General features: G+C 36.1%; 1 protein-coding gene across 6 annotated transcripts in view; it reads right to left on the reverse strand.

Moving 5' to 3' along the window:
- Positions 1-21,292, reverse strand: part of ATXN10 (ataxin 10) — a 124,949-nt gene that overhangs the window by 66,990 nt on the left and 36,667 nt on the right. For 5 of the 6 annotated variants that reach the window (XM_048046886.2, XM_048046887.2, XM_048046885.2 and 2 more), the window contains exons 4-6: positions 13,466-13,562; positions 12,409-12,573; positions 26-106 (exon numbers count right to left, since the gene is read on the reverse strand). In XM_048046886.2, the coding sequence (XP_047902843.1) occupies positions 26-106; positions 12,409-12,573; positions 13,466-13,562 (343 nt within the window). The remainder of the gene's footprint in view (positions 1-25; positions 107-12,408; positions 12,574-13,465; positions 13,563-21,292) is intronic. The other variant, XM_048046884.2, reaches the window with a different exon arrangement.

The following is a 21,292-nucleotide window of genomic DNA, read 5'->3' on the forward strand; positions in this document are numbered from 1 at the left end:
AAGCCACATTGGTTTTTGGGGTTACCTTTCTTGATTGCTCAGTTTGGCATAGAGGACTTTTACCAGCTCTGGACATTTTAGCAAATGGTCTGTAACAATCAGGAACCTAAGGAGAAAAAAAAATAAATATATATATATATATATATATATTACTGGTTCTACAAAAAAAAACAAACAAGCGTCTACATATACTCCAACTGGTGCTGCCGTAGATGACTATGTGACATGCTTCTTGCCCTATTTGCTGATAGATACAAATTGTCATAAACTAATTGAATATTGTTCTCCCAACATTTTCCCTATGATAGCAATGGCCATTTCCAAACAATTCAGCACACTTTTACTCAAATGCTTGAAGGAAAGCTAGTTAAATTATTTTGCCAGTTACAGAAAAGGAACACCACAATTCCAATAATAAATCACTAATTCAATTTTTACATACCTCAGCAAAAATCCAAAGTTCAAGCTTGAAAACTGTTATAACTATTAAGCTGTTACAACACTGTTTTAAGTCCACCAGTCATGAAAAGTGTCCAAATAAATTTTCTTTTAAAATAAAATAAAGTAAAAATAAATCTAGCAAAGCATCAAAGCAAATGGAAACTGCTTTGTCAGATGTAAGGCAGAAAAATACTGTTCTTAACTTACCAAAATAGTCCCCTTTTTTTAATAGGAATATAAGCCAATATCCAAATCCAACCCCTTGCTCTGTAAGGGGAGGAGGTATGTTCTGCCCTTGTGTTAATGCCAGTATTTACACTGATCACTTTCCCAAGTATCATTCACAACAGCCAATAGTAGATGACAGTCATCTAATTTAAACTCAGCCATGCACCATTAAAAAAAAAAAATCCTCAAATTATATTCCTAGCAGTACTGAGTGTAATGTATACTGCAAAAGCAAACATATACCTACCTATGAATTTTTGAATCAGTGTATTACATACAAAATCATTACTGAACAAATCTTAGAACGTCCTCTGAGCTTGTGAAGCTACTGTTAAAGAATAGCTAAAGCACGATGAAAACCAAGCATTTTCAATATTCCCTCCATGTCCTCCCAACATTCCACTTTCCAAATAGCCTATTGAGTATCAGTAACATACTACATAGCTAAGAGGAAGATGACATAGAAACCTTATAGCTTTAACAAAGTATTTTTAGGACAAATATTCAATGATAACTGGGCAAATAGGAGAACAAGAAGTCCAAAGATAGCTATAATATTTCTAATGATAACTGTGAACTTAGCTAGCATCTAGTTCAGTTATTGTAAAGTAGACTTTTTTTTTGGGGGGGGGTGGATATTTTATGTTGTCCTTATTTACTGATATTTGTATACACATTTAAAGAAAAAATAATATAGTCATATGAAATCATCAACTTAAATTTGGCATTCTGAGCAGCGTAGCACTGATCCAAGAGTTTTCTAACACAAATCTGAACGTATAGACTTCCCCACAGTCACCGGCACAAATACATTCCAACACTGAGAAGCACAGACACAGACATAACACCACAATTTCATCAAACCATCAGCATGGCAGTCAAGGGAAATACTTCCACCGTTCCTGAACTGTTATTCATGGCATAACAGCCATCTACAGTTAAACCTTCAGGACGATAACTGATGGCATTTCTTAAGGATTAGAGAGGAAGCACAGGCTTCTATCTGGAGCCATAAAAGGAAACAGAAAACCACAATAACTTTAGCTGTGCAGAACACAGTAGTATTTACCCTCATAATGTGCAACTTTCAGCTGACAATGAAGCACAGTAAAATTGCATTTAAGGAACAATATGAGCCCCAATTTTTCAATTTTACAGTTGCAACTGTAAGTTTATACCTTATTTTGTGATTGATATTACTTTAGGAGAATCTTGACTATTTGTTCTGTAGTTAAAAATAATCAATAATTACCACAAAGATCTATAATGCTACTAAGTGCACATTAGTGATTACTACTGTGAAGTGGTAGATCTGTATTTTAGTCATTATTTGGTCTAGACTCTTGCATTTATTCATCTGCATCTTTCACATGCTATGGACTAGACCTCTACTGCCTGAGAAGCTTGCAGTATTTCAGAACAAAGTTTCTGCTTATAAAGGTGCATATACTTCTGTATGTGCTTCTTATCCTTTTAATCTCAAGAAAATATGTAAACCCTCAGAAATTCCTCCTTCTATATTTGATTTTCTCGTTTACCTTATCCACTTCCTACATTACTGCATCATAAAGAATACAGCACAAACAAATTTTACAGGAGCATCACCAAGAGAAGTCAACAGAAGAATTACTAGTGGACTAAAGCACTTAACTCGAGCTATCATGTCCAGAAATTCTGGTGGTAGTTAAACAAGGGTGCAAGAAATTAAAGTTGATATTTTTAGTCCTCAGCTCTCCTGTTTTTCATTTGGGGTAAAGGAGAAGAAGAAGAGGGAAAGTAAGACCATCCAGAAGTTTGAAATAAAAAAGACATTTGGTTTTGGATTACTGACTGAATACGGCATTTCAGATGCACACAAAAGGCTTTGGTAGTAGACTTAAATTCTCTTTGGGGGCCAACAGCAGACTACTGGGATAACTGGGATAAACTGAGGACCACTGTAATTTAGTGAAGGAAATGGTGAAAATTAAAGTTGTTATGCAAGTGTAACACAGTAACAAATGAATAGTGTTAAATATGCCAATTTTCTTGACTTAAAATTAAAGTTAAAAATTGTTTGGCTAAAATCCTAAAAAAATCAAGTGCTTACATAGTAGATAATAGAGGAGATGTTCAGTTCAAAGACTTAACAATAGCACAAGGGCTGCATTGTACCACATGGAACTTGAGCAGCAGCCAAAACGAAATGGTATAAGCTGTATTTGCACTCAGTATATTCCAAATGGCCACTAAGCTTGCTCCAATCAAAGGCGGGTGTAAGCAATCAGCTTTATCATAAAACGTCATGCTCCATATTAAGTTGATTTGATCCCATTAGCAAGTTTAGAGAACAGTGTCCTTGGTCTCAGAAAATGAGGGGAAAAGTATAAATGTTTTAGTAGAAAGAAGAAAGATATTGCGATTCTGTTTGATCAGCAAACTTCTCTTCTGATCTCAAAAAAAAAAAAAAGTGTATTTCACCATCCCACAATAAAGCCACACCATCCAAAATACTTAAGAATGAAATAGCATTTTTTACTTGAACAAACAAGCATGACAAAATCACCCAAATTTTAAAGAAAAGAAGAAAAATTAATCAGACAGCCTTTCAAAGCTATATCACAAGCCTTTTCACATTTTTAAAACCAAACAAAAACAAAAACAAACAAATGCCACACCACAACAAAAACCAATGTGCTTCATACAGAACTGTTTGTAACCATAACACATTTGAGAAGCAGAAGTATTTTCTGGCCTTGCACAAGAACATAAGCACTCTATCAAAACCATTTTAAACAAGCTATTTAATAACAGAGTACATGTGGTGTTAAAGATCTCTAGAAACAAGATAATTCACTCTACTCAAACACCAGCATTAAAGCACTTCTTGCTCAAAAAAAAAGAGTAAGAAAAAATATTTCCATATTTAGAGCTCAACATCAGAATGTTCTTCTCCTGTGTTGAAGAGAGCACAACAGGGAATTCTCTTCCTTCTTCAAAAGTCGTTACCCATAATGAATACATACTCCTTGTAGGCCACAACATGGTCCACTAAGTCAACTCTCACATCTAGAAGACTGAGTTCAGATGACCTGTACTGTTTCTCTGATTCAGAATACACTCCTGTTCAACTTGATAGCTACACCTGAGAGGCACTGAAGAGATTTATTTTTACTTATATGCAAAGTTGGAATATTATTTTTTTCTGAAGAGTTACCAAGAAAAAAATGGAAGATTATTACCAAAAGAATTACTTCCCATTCCTCTGTCTCCATAAAATATACACAAAGAAAGAGGTGACAAGACAAATAAACATGTGAGGCTGAGCTTTGAAGGACTGGGAAAATCTGTGCCAATACCCTGCTACTGCAAATAGAAAAAAGCTACTCAGATCTCTACAATTAAAGAGACTTTTCCAATTGTCAGTACTATTTAAAACCACAGTTGAACTTGGAACCTGCAACATAACTCTAACTTTCCTAGAATTAAAAATAAGAATTACTTGCCGTAGAGTAGAAGGGGGCGGGGGACACCCTGGACTGTCAGAGAGAAGAGACAGAGCTGCCAGCCCAAAGTGAAAAAAAGGTAACATATTCTGGTCTCTGTACCACATGCATATCAATTAAGCAACGAGCACTCTACTGAGAAGTTCCATCTTTGCCTTTAAATATGTGCCCATGGGCGAGACTCCTTGCCACAGGAGCACTAGTTTCTGTCCACACTTCTTTCCATAAGCCAGGACAAAATAACCAAAGGCAAAAAATGGGGAGGGGGTGCCCCGCATCCTAATCTTTACAGTCATCATTCAGCTGTGGTCTCAAAAAGAGAAAGTGGATGTTCAGAAAATCTTACTTCCAATGCCAAACAGCTGACCACACTCTTAATATCATTTTTCTGGAAGCCAAAAGGCATACTATGCTTCTTTTTAAAATGAAGGATTTTTGTTCCTCGCTCTTCAGGAATCAAAAATACAACCTGTTTTTTCTTTTCATAGTAGCTACACTGCCCTGTGCACACACTTGGAAAAACTGATGACACAAGCTATACACTCATCTCTAATGGAGCCACCAAACTATTTCTAAAATAAACAGCTTTTAGAATACACATTGGTCTCAGTTAGGATAAATTATAATGTACTTTTGTACTACTTTTTTCCTAATTATTTTACAAAACACATATGTTTGCAGGTTCAATATTCTAAAGTAGATTTCATGTAGCATTCTGTGCTGGTTTCTCTTCCAAATACAGTAGCTTCTAAACTGTGCAACACACTTTGCTGCTGATGATTAATACCAACCCAAAAGGGAGTAGATGTGGATGTTTGGGGAAACACAGAGGAATGCCTTTTTAAAGGCTGCACAATTTTCCAGAGCCTAAGGCACAGCTCTCTGCACTTTTAAAACAAAAAAGTTTTTACAGAAAAAAATGGCAACGCTTGGCAGGCCTTTCATCACACTGCATATATAACACCGGATACCACTTGTGCTTTCTTCTTCCCTTGGAACTGCAGCAGAGAGAGTTATAGAGGGCTTTTCAAACTTTGGTAGTAATCACAAGGGAATAGATTGAGTAGGAAACATTTCAGTTACTGAACAGTGTGTTCCAGCTTTGTTTCCTAAGGGAAGGATCTGTCCAATTCCCAGACAGCATCCTTAGGTAGGCAACAGCTGTCAAAAGAAAGCAGCACTGCAAAAAGAATATTAGCTTATGGAGTAAGTATAGTTGCTTACATGTTTAAGATATGTTCAACTTAATGTGTCAACACTTTAAGAGAAGAATACTATGCATGAAAATACTATTATGGAGGTATATTGGAAAGATGAAGATACACAGAAAATAAATTATTGTCTCACAGGGGCTTGAAAACCACACTTATTCATTTGAATGGAATATAGGGTGGAGAAAGTAAAGCCAAAAGATGCATAATGTAGAAAGACTGATCATTGTTTAACAGACAGATCTGTTGTTACTGAACAGATAAAAGAGAACTAACACTAAAAGAAAAAAAGAATCACAAGAAGGTGGAAGAAAAACAGAAGAAATTTAGAGGTTTAAAAGCTCTCCACTTGCAAGACAGAATGCGAATCCCACAACTGTGAGCATGAGCAGAGCAAGCTGGAAGCCAAAGAACATAATCAACCCCTCAAACAAGGAGCCTGCATTAAAGGACAAGGTCTCAGGACTAAGGACAGGAACAATCACTTGTACACCCAAGCTGTAGCAGCATGGAAGTTTTCCCACCAAAGTTAGCAATTATTTGCTCCTAAGCTAACAGCCTAAATAGTAAATGCACAGTAAAAAGGTCCATGCATTTTCTAGAAAACAACTGCACAGCAAAGAACACTTGAACAGACAGGATCATTTAATTAGTGTATGACATAAATCAAACTAAAGAAAGGATACTTACTAACTTGTTTCTGCAGAGCCAGTGTCTTTGCAAAGATATACACTTTGATGTATATTCTTTAACATAATTCGCCTTGAAACATTCTGAATGCAGCAAGCTCTGAGCACTCTTTACAAGCCCAAATAGAGATCCAAACATTCAGGACAAGACAGGTAAGTTTCAACAGCTTTCAGTCCTGAAAACTTCTAGTTTCTTCTTGCTCTAACATTTTAGCCAAAGGCTACAAAACAAAGGGGTATACATCCAGTCAGATTATGTTTTGAAGAACCTCGGTTAGAGATGCATGATCTGCCTCCTCGGATCATTGCTGCTGGTCTAACTCCCAAGAGCAATCTCAGAAGAGTGCCTGGTATTCAAAATTACAGGACTGCTAGCCTGAAACAAGTTAAGGAGCTGTGTTGACTAGAAGCAGTTTAAAAATACATTGCCTAATATATGTTAATTAAATCTATTTTAAAGTGCCATTCAGCATCTAATATTAAAGATGGCAAAGGCAGCAATGATAAAAAAAACTTGGAGCTGTTCAGAGGATCAAGCTTCCAAAAAAGAGGAGGAGGTTCTTAAATCAATAAATATTTATTAAATGTGGGAATTACATTCTGCAACTTCACAGATTTCAGAGATAGAAGCATTTCTGAAGCTTACAAGTAACCACAAGCTTAATGAAATGGGACTTCAGATCATCTAGTATGGATAAGGAGGTATGATCACACAAAAGCTGAATACAAAATTTGACTGGGGCATTCCTTATTGAACCAACTTAGGTCTTAAATATAGCTGTTTCTTAGCTCAAAGCATGCTACAGAAAACACTTAATAAAAAGTATGTATCACTCAAAGACACACATAGGTATGCATCACAGTTTTCATCTAAGTTCTGAGGCAATTTGTTATGCTGTCAACCTACAAACATCTTCTCAAAACACATCAAAAATCTCAACATGCCAATCATAAAACACCCTTTTTGTTTCAAAAAATGCTTAGAAAGTGGATGTCTTGCTTCCCCCCCCACTGAATAGATTCATAAATTGCCAATCTGAGGCCTTCTCTCTCATAAGGCACCCCCTTAAGAAAGTACAGCCACCAACCTGCAACACTCCAGACATTTCCTCTTTACCAACAGGAAATCCTTGTTTTCTACTGAACAGCTCTTGATTCAAGAAGTAGACAAAAGTGACAGGGGAATCCCGAAAACTACGTCCTGCCTTCAGAGATGCTTCCTTTGCTCTTTAACTGGAAAAGTGTGTTATTGCAGACAGCACAGGAATTACAGAAGGTCTGCTACCAACAGCTGCTTCTAGAAAAGGAAGCTCTGAAAAACTGTTTATCATAATCTCAGATTTTCTCTGACAAAGCCTTTCCCTACAGAACTGTTGCAAGACTGGAGGGAGAACTACTTAACAGAAGTCAAAGGCATCACACTTTGGAAGAGGTTCCTCCTAAAGTCTCACCTAAGAACTCTTCCAGCTTGGACATGGAAAACTGGACCTGTAAACATAAATGCAGGATCACAAACAGAGGAGGAATTGCCAATTCACTGAAAAAAAAAAAAAAAGATTTTAAAGATGTGCTTCCCCCTGTTATACATCAAGAGCAGAAAACCCAACACTTATTACTGGAATGAAGTAGTAAGGACACCATGAGAGAAACTACAGTTAGGCTAACGGCCGTAAATACAAGCATTCATCTTGGATATTCTCTTTGTCTTAATGATTCACGGCAGCAACTGGAAAAATAACTTGAGCATCACAAGTGTTTATTTGTGGAATTCATTGGAAACTAACTTCAGAGGAAAATTAATTCATAAGTTTCAGTACATGATAAACAGAAGAAAATCATGAATAATTGGTTTGCCTATAACCAAAACTGTCCCGATATTCAAAGAAAGATTATCAATACTTAAAAGCAGCATTTGACAGCAAGAAAGCACAGCCAAGATGAATAAACACACATACACTTTTTAAGCGATGTAATACGAATCCGGATGCTCAAACTGAGACACAAGAAGGTAGGCAGGAATTAAGTAATATTTTTAACTTTACAAGTAAGAACATCCTAAACACAGTCATATATGAATCTGGCAGTGAGCATAACCTCCTGGAAGAAGAATAGTTTGTATTTCGGCTCAGCCAAAAAACGCCAAAATAGCCACTTCAAAATGGTTGCTGTGCACTGTGGTAGCCATGGCACAAGGGACCCAAACCTTTACAACAAAGTACTGGTTTTGTTGCAAATACCACAGCTATGTAAATTCATTTAAGCAATCCTAGTGGTATGTACTGCAGTGAGAACTGAAGTACAGCTCCAAAATTTTCAATGAATTGCTGACAAAATATTTTTTCTACGGTCCAGCCAGAGAGCTTAGCTTAACCTTCTTAAGAAAAGGGACAGAAATCTCTTTATGCATTTTTACCTGATTGTATCTCACACACAGTTTTCCATATCAGAAAGCAACTTAATTCGCAGATGAGAAAAAATGTGTTTAGTAATGAACCAAGACTGAGTCCAACCTGAGAAGACTATATGAAATAACAAAAATGAACCCAAAGCAACAGCAGCAATAATATGCCAGAGTCCAAACTTACACTAACCTCAAAGCAACAGCAGCAATAATACATCAGAGTCCAAACCTCAATATCCTCAAAGCAACAACTGCATTTGACTTTCACACATTTCATTGCAGAAAAGTACAATTCATTCAATATCCAAAAATGGCTCATAAACAGAAGACTCTTATTGAAAGAATAGCTGTTCATTATCAGTGTAAGGCACAGGAAAACCTGCACAACTGTAGAAATGCTGTCTCCTTAGGACAGCTTTTACATGTCAGGATCAACACTGACCCAAGGACAAATCTTAGCTCTCTACTTATCCTTGTCAGAAAGTGTTCTTATCACCAAGATAAGAACATACAACTTTCCTCAGCCAGAGTAAATACCATTATTTCTATCAAAATAAGAAATCCTGTTTATTGCTCAGCTCTTCTCTTCACAACAGAGTACGTGTTAGGGAGTCACTTCTGGACACCGTCAAATCTAGTTTAAATTATAGTTCAGGCCATTCACACCTCAAAAGCTCATGCATGAAAGAGCTGAGTGCACTTTCTCTGCCTGATCACAGGAGAGGAACTGCACTTTACGATACTAAATGGAGCAATGAGAAGTCCACAGCAGGTTTCCTAGAGAAAGCAGATGCAACATGTTTGGAATCAGTAGAACTTTGTCCTAAATTTGAAGAACCAGCAAAGAAAACTGCTGGAGTATGCAGGAACTGAGAAAGTCAGCAGAAGAGCTGGCTGGCTTACTTCCTGGTGCTCGGCAATAGGAGCAAGAAAGTGAGACAGAGGGAGGGGGGGACAGAGGGAGAAGGGTTAACCCGATAGCATCATTATATTACGTGGATATATCTGTCCATATTTCACAGCAGGAGAATTAGTGGTAATAAAGGAAACAGGCTTTCAGACCCACCTGAAGACAAATTATATTCTCACACTCTAGAAAAAAAAGAAAAATCTTTGGGTGAGAAAGGTTGGCTGTGTGGCATCAGGTGGAATAATCCTAAAAGCTCTTACACTATGTGCTTTACAAATTGAAAAAGGCAAGAAGATAAGAAGAATCCAAAGTACAAGGTCGCAGTTACCTTGTGAAAACGTAGCCAGCTATTCACAGGATTAAGTGAATTCTTTGTATTCCTCTCTAATTAAAGCTAAGTAAGAACAACTTGTTGTCTGTGAAATACATTGTGTTAATACTGCCAAGACAGCCGAAAAAAAAACCTCTTAATAATTCGTGATACAGATACTTTAAAAAAATTTACAATGGTTATTTTATTTGAAACAAGACTACTAACTTGCTAGGCTCTCCCTGATCTTTGAGTACTCAGAACTACACTACATAGCATAGGGTCCACAAGTTGCATTGTCTGGTCTAAGATCAAAGCATGATGTTAGTATTAACACAGTGACTAATGGCTAACTGGAATAACAAAAAAAATCATAACCAAAACCAGAAAACAAGATTTTATTTCAATCAGCATTCCATAAGACATGGAACTTACTAGCAAATTCCCACTGAAAATACAAAAAATAAACCTTTTACACCAACAAACCTTTTCTGTTTGGATGTTTTTCATTTTGTTTTGTTTTTAAAAATAAAGAAGTACATGAAAATGTTACTTTCTTACCTCTACCCCACACCGAATAGTCCGACGATAATCCATGCACTCAAATATCTAAATACTGTAGTTGCTTAAAGAATAGATTCTTTTATTTATTTATTTATTTATTTTTAAGTCAGCTCTAACATGAAGAAAGAACATATTTTGCCATCTAAGTTGCCCTCAGCTGTGACATACTATCCACAGTAAGAACAGATGAGCACAAGGAAGAACCAGGGAATAACCATGTTTCTTGAGACAGGAAAAGAAAATGGAGAATTAAGAAGCATAAACACAGGGAGGACAATGAAATGGTGAAACAATTACAAGATGCATCAAACAAAAAAGCTAGAGCTATGAAGAGACAGAAAAGGCAGCACCTGTTATTCTCTTTTTCCACTTTCAAGGTAATGTTGTTTGAATACCTATTACATATTTGATACTGCACTGTTGAAATATACTTTGTTTTGTTTACATTTTACCTGTGCTGACTCTGAGAAGTGCCTGCATTACTGAAATAAAATGCTAAGAAACATATACTACAAACTCATGACTTTCTTTCACATGGGAAAAATGATAATTAGGTTTGAAACTAAACCAGCCAACATTAAAGTACTATGAAAGAAAAATGAACATATAATTTTCTTAATGCATGGTAGATACTCCTTTTTTTCTGTATATTTACTATATGAGAAAAATCAATACTCTGAAAGGAATTAGAAGACAAACATTTCATAACCGTGTTATGACAGAAATACTCTTCTCTACTCGTCTCTTCTCCTTCATCATGGTCTTGCATGGAAATTTGCCCCTTTTTAATCTCGAGACTGAAGAAGAAAGACTTTCTCTGAAGAAAGACCATTTCCCACCCACAGCAAACATGCAGAGCAGAGTTAAGATATTGACTTTATAAGTTAATAGAATGCACTTCAGACTAGAAAGATCAGAGAAACGGATAGCTCAATTTATTTTGCTGCTGCATTTATTCTGCAATTGCCTTCAAAATACAAATTTGATAGCATGACAACCTCTTCCAACCCTCCCTGGCTTTCATATCTTAGTCAAAATATATTTTAGCATATCTTCAATACATAAAGAAAATGAAGGATAATCCAGATAATTATCTGAAAAGCAATCTATTTCACATGTGTTTATATTGACAGGCCAAAATTAAAGACTCAGTTTGTCACTTTTGAAATAGAAGTCTGGTCACCCGACTCTGAAACTTTAAGTTTGCTTTCTGAAAACAATTTATGTCATAAGCAAATTGACCTGGTTATAAAAAAAAGCCCAGCCACAAACAAATTTTGAAGTAATTTTTTCAATACCGAAGCAAGCTATTAAATGACATTTGCTTTTCATTCAATCATCTTAACTCTGTTTAGAAGACTTTCCAAATAACTAGTAAAGCCTCAACAATTATTCCTAATTAAATTTTGAATTTAAACATGACCTTCAAAAGAAAGATACAAAAATATACAGAGTTTTGTTTTCATTATCCTTTTTCCCCCCCACTTGGAATGCCTCATAAAAATTAAACCGAATTATTATGTGCATCCTTGCTGACAAACAGAACATTTCTGAAATGCATAACTGACAATAATATTTACAAAAATGGCCATTAGCAAAGAAATAAAATAAAAAGCTCAGTAGAACAATGGAATAAAACCACTGATTATATACTCTTAAATTAAGAAAAATCAAGCTTAAAAGATTTGCAAACAAAATGTGTTTCTGTTTCAATATGAAAATGATTACATGTTGCACTAGACAACAGATTTGTAAAAAAAAAACACAACACCTTTTCCATAGTACTCACAAACCATTAGTCATACATGTCTTTTGAGTATCCAATAGCAAGAGTCTGTAAGACTATATTCTGACTTAGCCTTCTTTCAAAAATCTCCACAGATCATCATATAGGTATAACTAACTTGCATTCTGGAACCCTGTTTCATTAACAAAACAATTCAAAAACATTGATTTTAGAATTTGTCTACATCGTCAACAAATCATAGTCTTATTTTAACAGAAAAAGTCAGTAAAAGTATTCTGGAAGTTATCGCTATACCAAATTAATAGCTTCTACATAGATCTTCATTTGCTACTTAGAGTCACAAATTTAGATATTTTAATATCGAGACTGATGCTAGGAGAACCCTTATTTAAGAAGGAAAAAAAAAGTCTAAAGATACATACGACCACTCAGACTCCAACTGCTCTTTGTAGACTTTCAGGACACGAAGAGCCACAGTCAAGTTCTCAGGATCCAGTAGTTCTCTCACTTTCTCTGAATTAAGGCAGGTAAACAAGACCATACAACAATAGGCAACAATTTTCTCATCGCTGTAAGTTAAGCAGGTCCTTCAAGAGAAAATGACGTTAAGAGAGTAGGTTAAAACTCATGCTGGAAAAACACACTAGGGACATTCAGCGTGTTGAGTTGTTCTTGTCTGATGTCTTTTTGTGAATCGTGAGTTTGCCATTGCTTAAGAGAAGTCAAGAAGAAAGAAAACTTAAGAAGTCCGCTGCAAAGAAAAAATCAGATTCTGAAGGCCAAACTTAACAGGCAATTTACAAAACCAGTACTAGATTTGAGCTACCTGAAGTTTTAAGAACTGAGTGAAACTGTAAAAATTGTAATTATCTGTTTCTATAACCGTAAGATCTTCCTACACCCAGCGCTGACAAGTGGGCTCCAAAAACAGAATCAGAATGAGTACCAAATTCAATAAATATGCCTTTGTTATTAGCCCATTATGAAAGATTTTGCCGAATACACTAATAATATTGTCACGTGTCAGTATAAAATGGTTTATGTAGTATTTCATGACACATACGTCATCAACCTCTGGGAAGATATTTTCATAAGGTTAGGATAGGGGCAAAGGAATCAGAAGACACAAGGATTAAGTTTTGTTCTTGGAAGCGACCCGCTTATAACTAATAGAAAACAACTCTGAAATAAAGTTTATGATTGAAGATCATCATTTTAAACATAATTTTCTTCCAGTTTGTGTTAAATGAAATCAATTTACTGTCAGTTCAGAACAAGCAGGTTTTTAAAGGACCTGACCCTGAGGTTGACTAACAAAAAAAACATCTACAGGATATGGTCTCAGCCACCCCATTTTCCCCAAAGTTATTTTTCAAAGCTTTATGGTGCTAGTAGAGACACAACTGTTGCATACAAAAGATTTGAATATAACCACAGAAACTACAGTATAAAAAAAAAACAAAACACATCCATGCTTACAAGAAGAGATCTGGGAAAGCACACTTCCAAATGCTATTCTGGGAATCTCCATTTCCTGCTGCAATGTTTCCAAGAAACTGGAGGCTACAACGAAAAGCTGGAAAAACAAACAAACAAACAAACAAAAAACACAGAAAATATTAACATTCTGGAATTGTAACCAGAACAAAACATTTTTTTTTTCCAATTCAACTTACATTAATATCAAATATTGGCCACTAGTGATTACAAAAACTAAATGAGTCTGCAAATGTTTAAGACAGATCAAAATCAATGAAAGCTTAGAGTTACAATTAGTGCAAACTGAAGCAGATCCATGCTGAGCCAGTAGCTGCCACATGGCAGTGGCCATTTTGCCCCTTCCAGATTTGAGGTGGCTTTCTTCCTACTATTAAATTAACACAAATAGGCTGCTTGTCAACACTCGAACTCTGCAAATGCTACTCTGCCTGCTACTAAGGAAGCTCCCCAGGTACTCTCCCCAAGCTGGCCAAGAGATTGCTTGAAAAATTAGTTTCAGTAGGTAAAGCCAGAGCAGGAGAACCCAATCCATTCCCTTGCTACCCACTCTAAGTTCTAGGTAGCTGGACGAATCTTTACATGACAATGTACTCAACACTTTCAGATTTCTACCCCAGAGAAATTAAAGCCAGTACACCAAACAACTTTGCATCCCATTTTAACACTACTTAATATGGCGTATTTCAACTATTATTGCAAATGATTTATTTCAGCCTCCTCTCAATACAGGCTTAAAATCCAGAAACAAGATACTTCATCATACATGTTCACATCCAAGAACGCCCCCCTCCTCCCAAGTCAAAAGATGTGAACTAAGGTAAAACAAAAGCATGAACTCACAGACTTCACAAAATTAAACATTTTTGGCACTAGCGACAACTTTCAATAGCCTGATCCTTCTTTAACGTTGTCAAAGTAACTTAAAATCAAATACTACAATGCAGTTTAGCAGATATTATAAACAGCAGCCTGTTACAGATGGAGGTGACTAATAATGTCACATTCTGAAAACATAAAATATGGTATCTTTGAAAGGTGCTGTGCCAGCTAGCAGACAGATCTCCTACAGAGGTCTTGGCATATGTCCTCCTGGGAACAAAAAGAAAGCAAGTCTAAAGTGATGACACTTGGGCTTAAAGAATAGTAAATTTTCTTCTTCCGTGTAACTTATTTACACGCAAAATATGTATGTCCTTTCCATAATGCATTTTGAATCCTCTTCTCCTTTTCTCTTTGGTTCTTAGTATCTCTGTTCTCTTTACCTGCACATCTGCAGGTTTGTTTGGTTTTTTTGTGTGTTCTTTTTTTCCCCTCTGCCCATCATTGTTCTTCCATTTCTCCCATCCATCTGGGAGACTGCTGACTCAGTTTTTCTGAAGGACAGCAAGCATGGGCACGCTACTCTTCTAGCAGACATCTTATGGAAATATTTATCTCCTAGAAAAAAACTAACAAGGCAGAAGTCCTAGGAATAGGGTATATTTCTCTTGGTGAACTCTATTCTACTGTGAGAAAGACCTCTTGAATAGGAATGAGGTTATTTGGTTACACTCTGATCTTTACCTGACATTTGCTTGACCTTTTCCAGACATCAGTTACACTTCTCATTAGAGACTAAGCTGTCAAAAATACCTCAGATTAGAGAAAAAAATAAAGATCCTTTAAATATTGCCATTCTTACTGTAACAACTGTAATAAGAAAATATTTGCAATATCATAATAAATTAACTACAAATTCTCCATTAATCACACATTGGAGTCAGTATTTGTGAAAGCAATCAATCAGCACAGTCCTCCTTTGATCCTGATTTCCTGAACAAGTAAGAAGGATCCAGGAAAGATCATGATTCTGCCAATGCACCATGAAAAATGAAAGAGTTTAATATTTAAGCGCCTGTTTTTAACCAACAGTGGCTAACATTTTTCTTTCAATTAGAGGACACAAATCAATATATGAGTAAGTGCATAATCTGTGAGACAACAGCAATTGTATCTATTCACAATTAAGCAGAAAACGATGTCTCAATATTGCAATGTTTCCTTATGCAAGTAATCTAACTGTGAAGAATCTCAGCAATTCAAAAGAAATGTGTGATTCTACAAACACCTGATGTAACTGACCTATTCCAGGAGTAAAGAGAATGGAAAACAGTACCTAGCTCAGAATCCGTCCAACCAAATCATATGCTCCATCACAGCAACAACACAACTGCTGCACTGCTTCTACAGTGCCTGGACTTCTTTTTCCTGCCCACCCCCCAAAAAATATTTACATAAAAATATTTTTCTCAGAGTGCTCAGTGTGATGTCAGCTCAATGGCACATGCCAACCATGGTTAGTGTACTTAAGTGTGAATTCTCATCTAGTAGTCACAGGTGGAAAGCCAACTATGAACAGGGGGTGAAGAGCATTCAAGGTCGTTATGGCAGCACAACCAGAGCAGCTCACCACAGAATGTTCTCTGAATCACACTGCACTAGTATTTGCATAGATATGCATAAGAGAAAAAGAGAAAAAGTGAAAAAGCACACTACTACCACATACGTACACACCTCAGAGGTGCACTTTGTGATGGTGGAACACACAAATATCGGATAGGTCGCATTTATATCCAAAGATGATTTCACATAAAATGTACTAACCTAGTACCAATACCAGCTAACTACTTTTGATCTGAGCACTGAAAAGCTATACACTGGCATTTACATTTAAAAAAGTGGGGGGGGGGGGGGGGGGGGGGCACAAAAACAATAAAGCAACTAATTGTTAATTCATAGCATGAGTCACAGGTATGCATGAGTTAAAAAAAAACAAAAAATAACACACTACAATAAAAGTGAAGTATTGCATTCCTAATGTTGGAAGTTTTTTTGTAGCATTCAACTTGCATGCTTCTCTAGTTTGTTTTGCATCTGGTGGACTTGAATGCTGCAACACATCATCCAACTGTGCTTAGAAATCTCTAGAATAAATTTACTGCTTTTCTCCTCTCCAATAGCTCATTGTCCTTTCAGCAAAAACAACAAAAATCAAGAAGTTGATTATTAGGTCAGAGTTTATTACACAGTATACCAGCTGAAACAATGTTGCTATGCATTTAATAATATTTTCTGAAAAAGAGGGAAAAAAAGACTATTTCACTTTTTTCCTGAAAGCTTACAGATCTTTATGAAGCTAAAAATGATTGCCAAACACTCTTTCCAGCATTAGCTATTATTTAGGAAATACTGCTCAAAACAATTATACAACAGTGTGTCCTTTCCATAGGAACGATTTCTTTAACACCTAAGTCCATCCCCCTAGCCGTTGGTATCTATAAGCACTGACTTTAACAAATGATTCTGTATCTACATGCACAGCTAAATTTTAATTTAAAAAAAAAAGTTACACTGTGTGTGGTCAACAAGACTATTTTTAAGCTGATGGTCAACCACTGCAAAATTACATGTACTAAGATTAAACTTCTGATAAACAGATTAACCCCAGAGTTGAAGTTTTTCCCCCATTGAGATTTCAATGGTTCCTATAAAAGCAGGATGTTCTTTAGCAAATGCAAATACTCAGATTACACATTGCTTTCACAACCAGCCTGCATTGGTTATGGAGGATTTTCTAGGTTCTACAAAAAAAAACTCTTTATAAAACAGGGCAACACGTACAATGGGAAACATTTTTCCTAATGTATTTTGGTATGTTTGTCTACATGTAAACTGATGTTTTAGAATCACTCAGTACCATCCATGGAACAGGTGAGTCAATTGGTATTATACAGCTCTGCACAAGGATAGCTTAAATGCACTACAGCAGCTCAGTACCTTCAAGAACATAGCTCCATTTTTTCCTTTCAGTCTCTTACAATCATGTACAAACTGAATCAAACTATAGTACACATTTTTCACTTAATTATAATGCAGTACTACCCAGACAGTCTGAAAAACAGATGTGAAGATTTCACAGGCCTGACCCTGCATCTTGCTCCTTACACTTCAAAAGTAATTTCAAAGCATCATTTTCATTTGCAGAATCAGATGAAAACAAATACTTGAAGTTATTCACACATTTAAGCATCATGTTTTAAAAGTAATACACTGTTTCCTTCTGCTCCACATTATTAGGTGATAATATTTCCAAAAAAGTTACCGAAGTTCCAGTACTGAAGTTAAATGCTTGGTAGCAATAAATTCTTCTGTTAACAAGATTAAATGGAATTTCCCCCCCACAGCCTTCCTGATTGGGCTACTACACACAAACATTATGTTATTATGCAACATATTTTGTTGTAGTGGATATTATTTAGAAGTTTATATTCATACGTGCTTTTTAGGTCCTCCCTACAGAAAGCAAGTTTTTTTCCTGGTGAGTAATTAGAATTGTGTTTTGAATTCCTACTACCTGTTCTCTAGTCGGGAGCAAAGAACCTGTAAACACGCACACCAATCACTTCGAAAAACCCTGACCTCACCTACAGAAACTTGTAACAGTCATGAGAAGAGATTTTCTTTTCTTTTTATTTGGGGCAGACAGCACAGATAGCTATAAATACATTACTTAGTCTTTTGCTTTCCTCGCTCATCAGAAAGGCCATCTATGTAATGAATTGTCCAATCGTAAACTGGCATTACGTAAGCATATAAAATAAATCCAATCCAAGCATGTATGAAGACATACAACATCAAATGCCAGGCTGCAAACATAAGGCTAGTGAACTTGCAAATCTCTTAATGTTTTGCTAGCCATTAGCTATGCATGAAGAGATAGTCGGTGTGCCCTCTCTACCCTGGCTGCATGCACAAAGATTTACAAGTCACCACCTGCTGACAAACTGCACACCTTTTAAGAAGCCTGTGAGCTTTGCAAATCTGATTTGTGGACTGTAAGACATAACATAGACCTCCTTCCATTGTTTGTAAACAATTGCAATATGTTTTGTGATATGTCACTATCACTGGAAAAATAAAACCTTCAACTCAGCATAAGGTGTAGACCTCCATTAATATAAAATGTTAGTTTCCACCACTATCATCCAGTCATTGCTTTGTTTCCTTGTGGCTGCAAGTTAAAGCAACTTCCAGCCATAAAAAGAGTTATTTGCCTCTTCACCACCATGAATCATACCACAAATACTGATGAAAATGTATTTTCCTTGGAAAACAGTCTGTCTAGACTACTCAAAATAAATGTACAATACCTATACGGGCTCTGTCATTTAAAGTTATTAAAATAGTGCTTAGTATTTTACTTCTGTAAATAAAATGAACATCTAGCTACAGATTATATTTCTGCCTCGATCGTACTGCACTTGCTGCAATGCAGCCTAATAACCCATTTTTACCATCTGTGGAATACCAAGAATGTTGTGTTTAAAAAGTTTCTGGTCCCACTCTATCTCCTCCACCTTGAAAAGAAAACAAGACTTAATTTTTTTCTTTCCTTCAGAAATGCCAACTCTAATATTAACAGAACATTATGTTCAGTAACTGGACAATAATTCTGGTTTTGAAAGATAAGGGTCTAGGCAAAAGATCAACTTTTTTTTTCTTTTTTTTTTTTTTTGCCACAAAGGAGAATGTGCCTCAAAACAAACAGGAAAAAAAACATGCTTTGCAAATGAAAAGTTACAAGTGAATTAGAAGGGAGCTGGAAGCAATTGTTAGACAACGAAATTAGTCTCTAACATGAACTAAGTTCTAACAAGATCTCAGAATGGTAGATTCCAAAGATTGTATTTGTGCATTTACCAGGAAAAGAGTCAGTTGGACAGTCTACTGCCTACCATGAAATCAGTTTGATACTGATTCTGATTCATACAGCACTAGCAAAAGCTTATTAAATACAATGACTGGACTGTCCTCTTTACGTTCTGTTATTTTAATTGCACTGTTTTATTTTTAGAAAGAAAAAAATAAAGTACATTAATTTCTTTAAAAACTTATCTATTGAAGTCTAAAGGCATAATAAATGGGACTCCTGTTATAACCCCAGAAGTAGCAAAAACACATGCTTGAGATTACTCTCCTATGTAAAGTAAAACATATGTAAGTGCTTGCAGACTTGGGAATTGTATTTATAAGCTTCCTACATGCATCAGGATGTAAAATCTTTTTTTTTTTTTTTTGGTTCAACCTAAAAGTTGAGTCTAAATCTAACCATGTCTCTTTAAAGAGCCTGCTCCAGCAAAATCAGCAAGTTTGAAGTCCTGGGGAGTCTCAACCTGGACTTAAACCATGCCAGGAAACCAAGAAAAATAACAAAAAAGACTGGCCACCCACTATGCGTTATTTGTGGCATCTAACCATATGACACACTACTACATGATACCTTGCACAGGTCTAAAAAATAAAAGGAAATGATTAAAATCTAAAGTACTAACCAAGATTATGACCAAACTTCTCAAATTATTGTTACTATGATTGTTATTTTTGATGGCATACTGTAGACATCATTTCGTTTAAACCAAAATTTCCATTCAAGTGCTTACATTTTCTTTAGAAGAGTTAAATGATCTTTTTCTATGGAAAGGATATCAGACTTTTTTCTACCTTGAACCACTTATATTGTATATTTGGGTAATAACAGATCATGGTCCTTTTGTAATAGGCAGAGATCAACAAATAAACTTACTTTTGGCATAGTTACTTCCATATCCACTTTAATACACAGCAACTGTTTTCATGTACATGTTTTTTGGGCATTACATTTTTATACACATTTAAAGGTTACTTGCTTCTTCTCATCTTCTTGTTACGGTCCCTTCCATATCCCACAACATCAAGTATGCCCAGAGCATGGAAGAAGGGGAATGAACCTGATGTCCTCTGGCACAAATCTTGACACTTCTTCCCTTCTACACTGGCAGTAGAAAGAATTATCATTAAGAAGAGATGGAGAGGCACGAGGCATTTCTCTCACAGCACAAAACTGTTAAAGGAAAGGATGCTGCAGAATGAAAGAGTTTCATAGCTTGTATCTCAAAGGCCACAGTTACAAACAGCCCCTTCCCTTTCCATCAGAATCATGCTCATGTACCTGGAGAGTCTGGAATTTGTGACACAGCTGTGATAATCATAAGGTTTGAAGGATGTCACGGTGAGCTTTTATATAATTTTAACTACTTGGATTTTGATACAAACATGCAACAGTTTATCCAAAGACATGCAGACGCCTCACATTCTTTTTGCCTGGATCATCCTCCAGTTCCCTTCCATCCCCCATACATCTTCACTTTCTCTGCACGAAGGACAGCACTCTTGGACATCTGCAGAAGACTCTTTAGAAAGGGCCCTTCCTCAGTAAAAGTGAAAACAACTAAATATAACATAGACAGAAGAAATTTAAGACACTCTATCTTTGGGAAGCTGTCGGCATTAAAAGACTTGTTTGCCCTGTTCTTCCCATCTTGATCTTGAAGTCCTGGTTGGGAAAAAACAAACAACAACAACAAAATCTTTCTGCGGTCATATCCCGTAATACCATAATGTAATCTTAAATGTAAAGGTATCCTTTATTTCTTCTCCTGCTTCTCCTTCATCACAACCACAAGACTGGAAAGAAGCATGTGGCCCACACTATACAAATCATTGGAAATAACCCCAGGATCCTGTCCAAAGCGTAGCGGCAGGTTATGAAATAAAGACTGGCTCCTCTCTGATATAGAGTGAAGCTAGTAACACAGGCACCAAGCAGATGCCGCAATGTCAGACCATCAGAACTATGATGGCCCGGTTCGTGCTAGAGCTTCCCATGCAGCTGCTGATTCAGCATAGGATATGAGAGCAGAGTAGAAACACCACAGCCTTTTTACCTAA

This window comes from Anser cygnoides, chromosome 1 (assembly GCF_040182565.1).
Source record: "Anser cygnoides isolate HZ-2024a breed goose chromosome 1, Taihu_goose_T2T_genome, whole genome shotgun sequence".
NCBI lineage: Eukaryota > Metazoa > Chordata > Aves > Anseriformes > Anatidae > Anser > Anser cygnoides.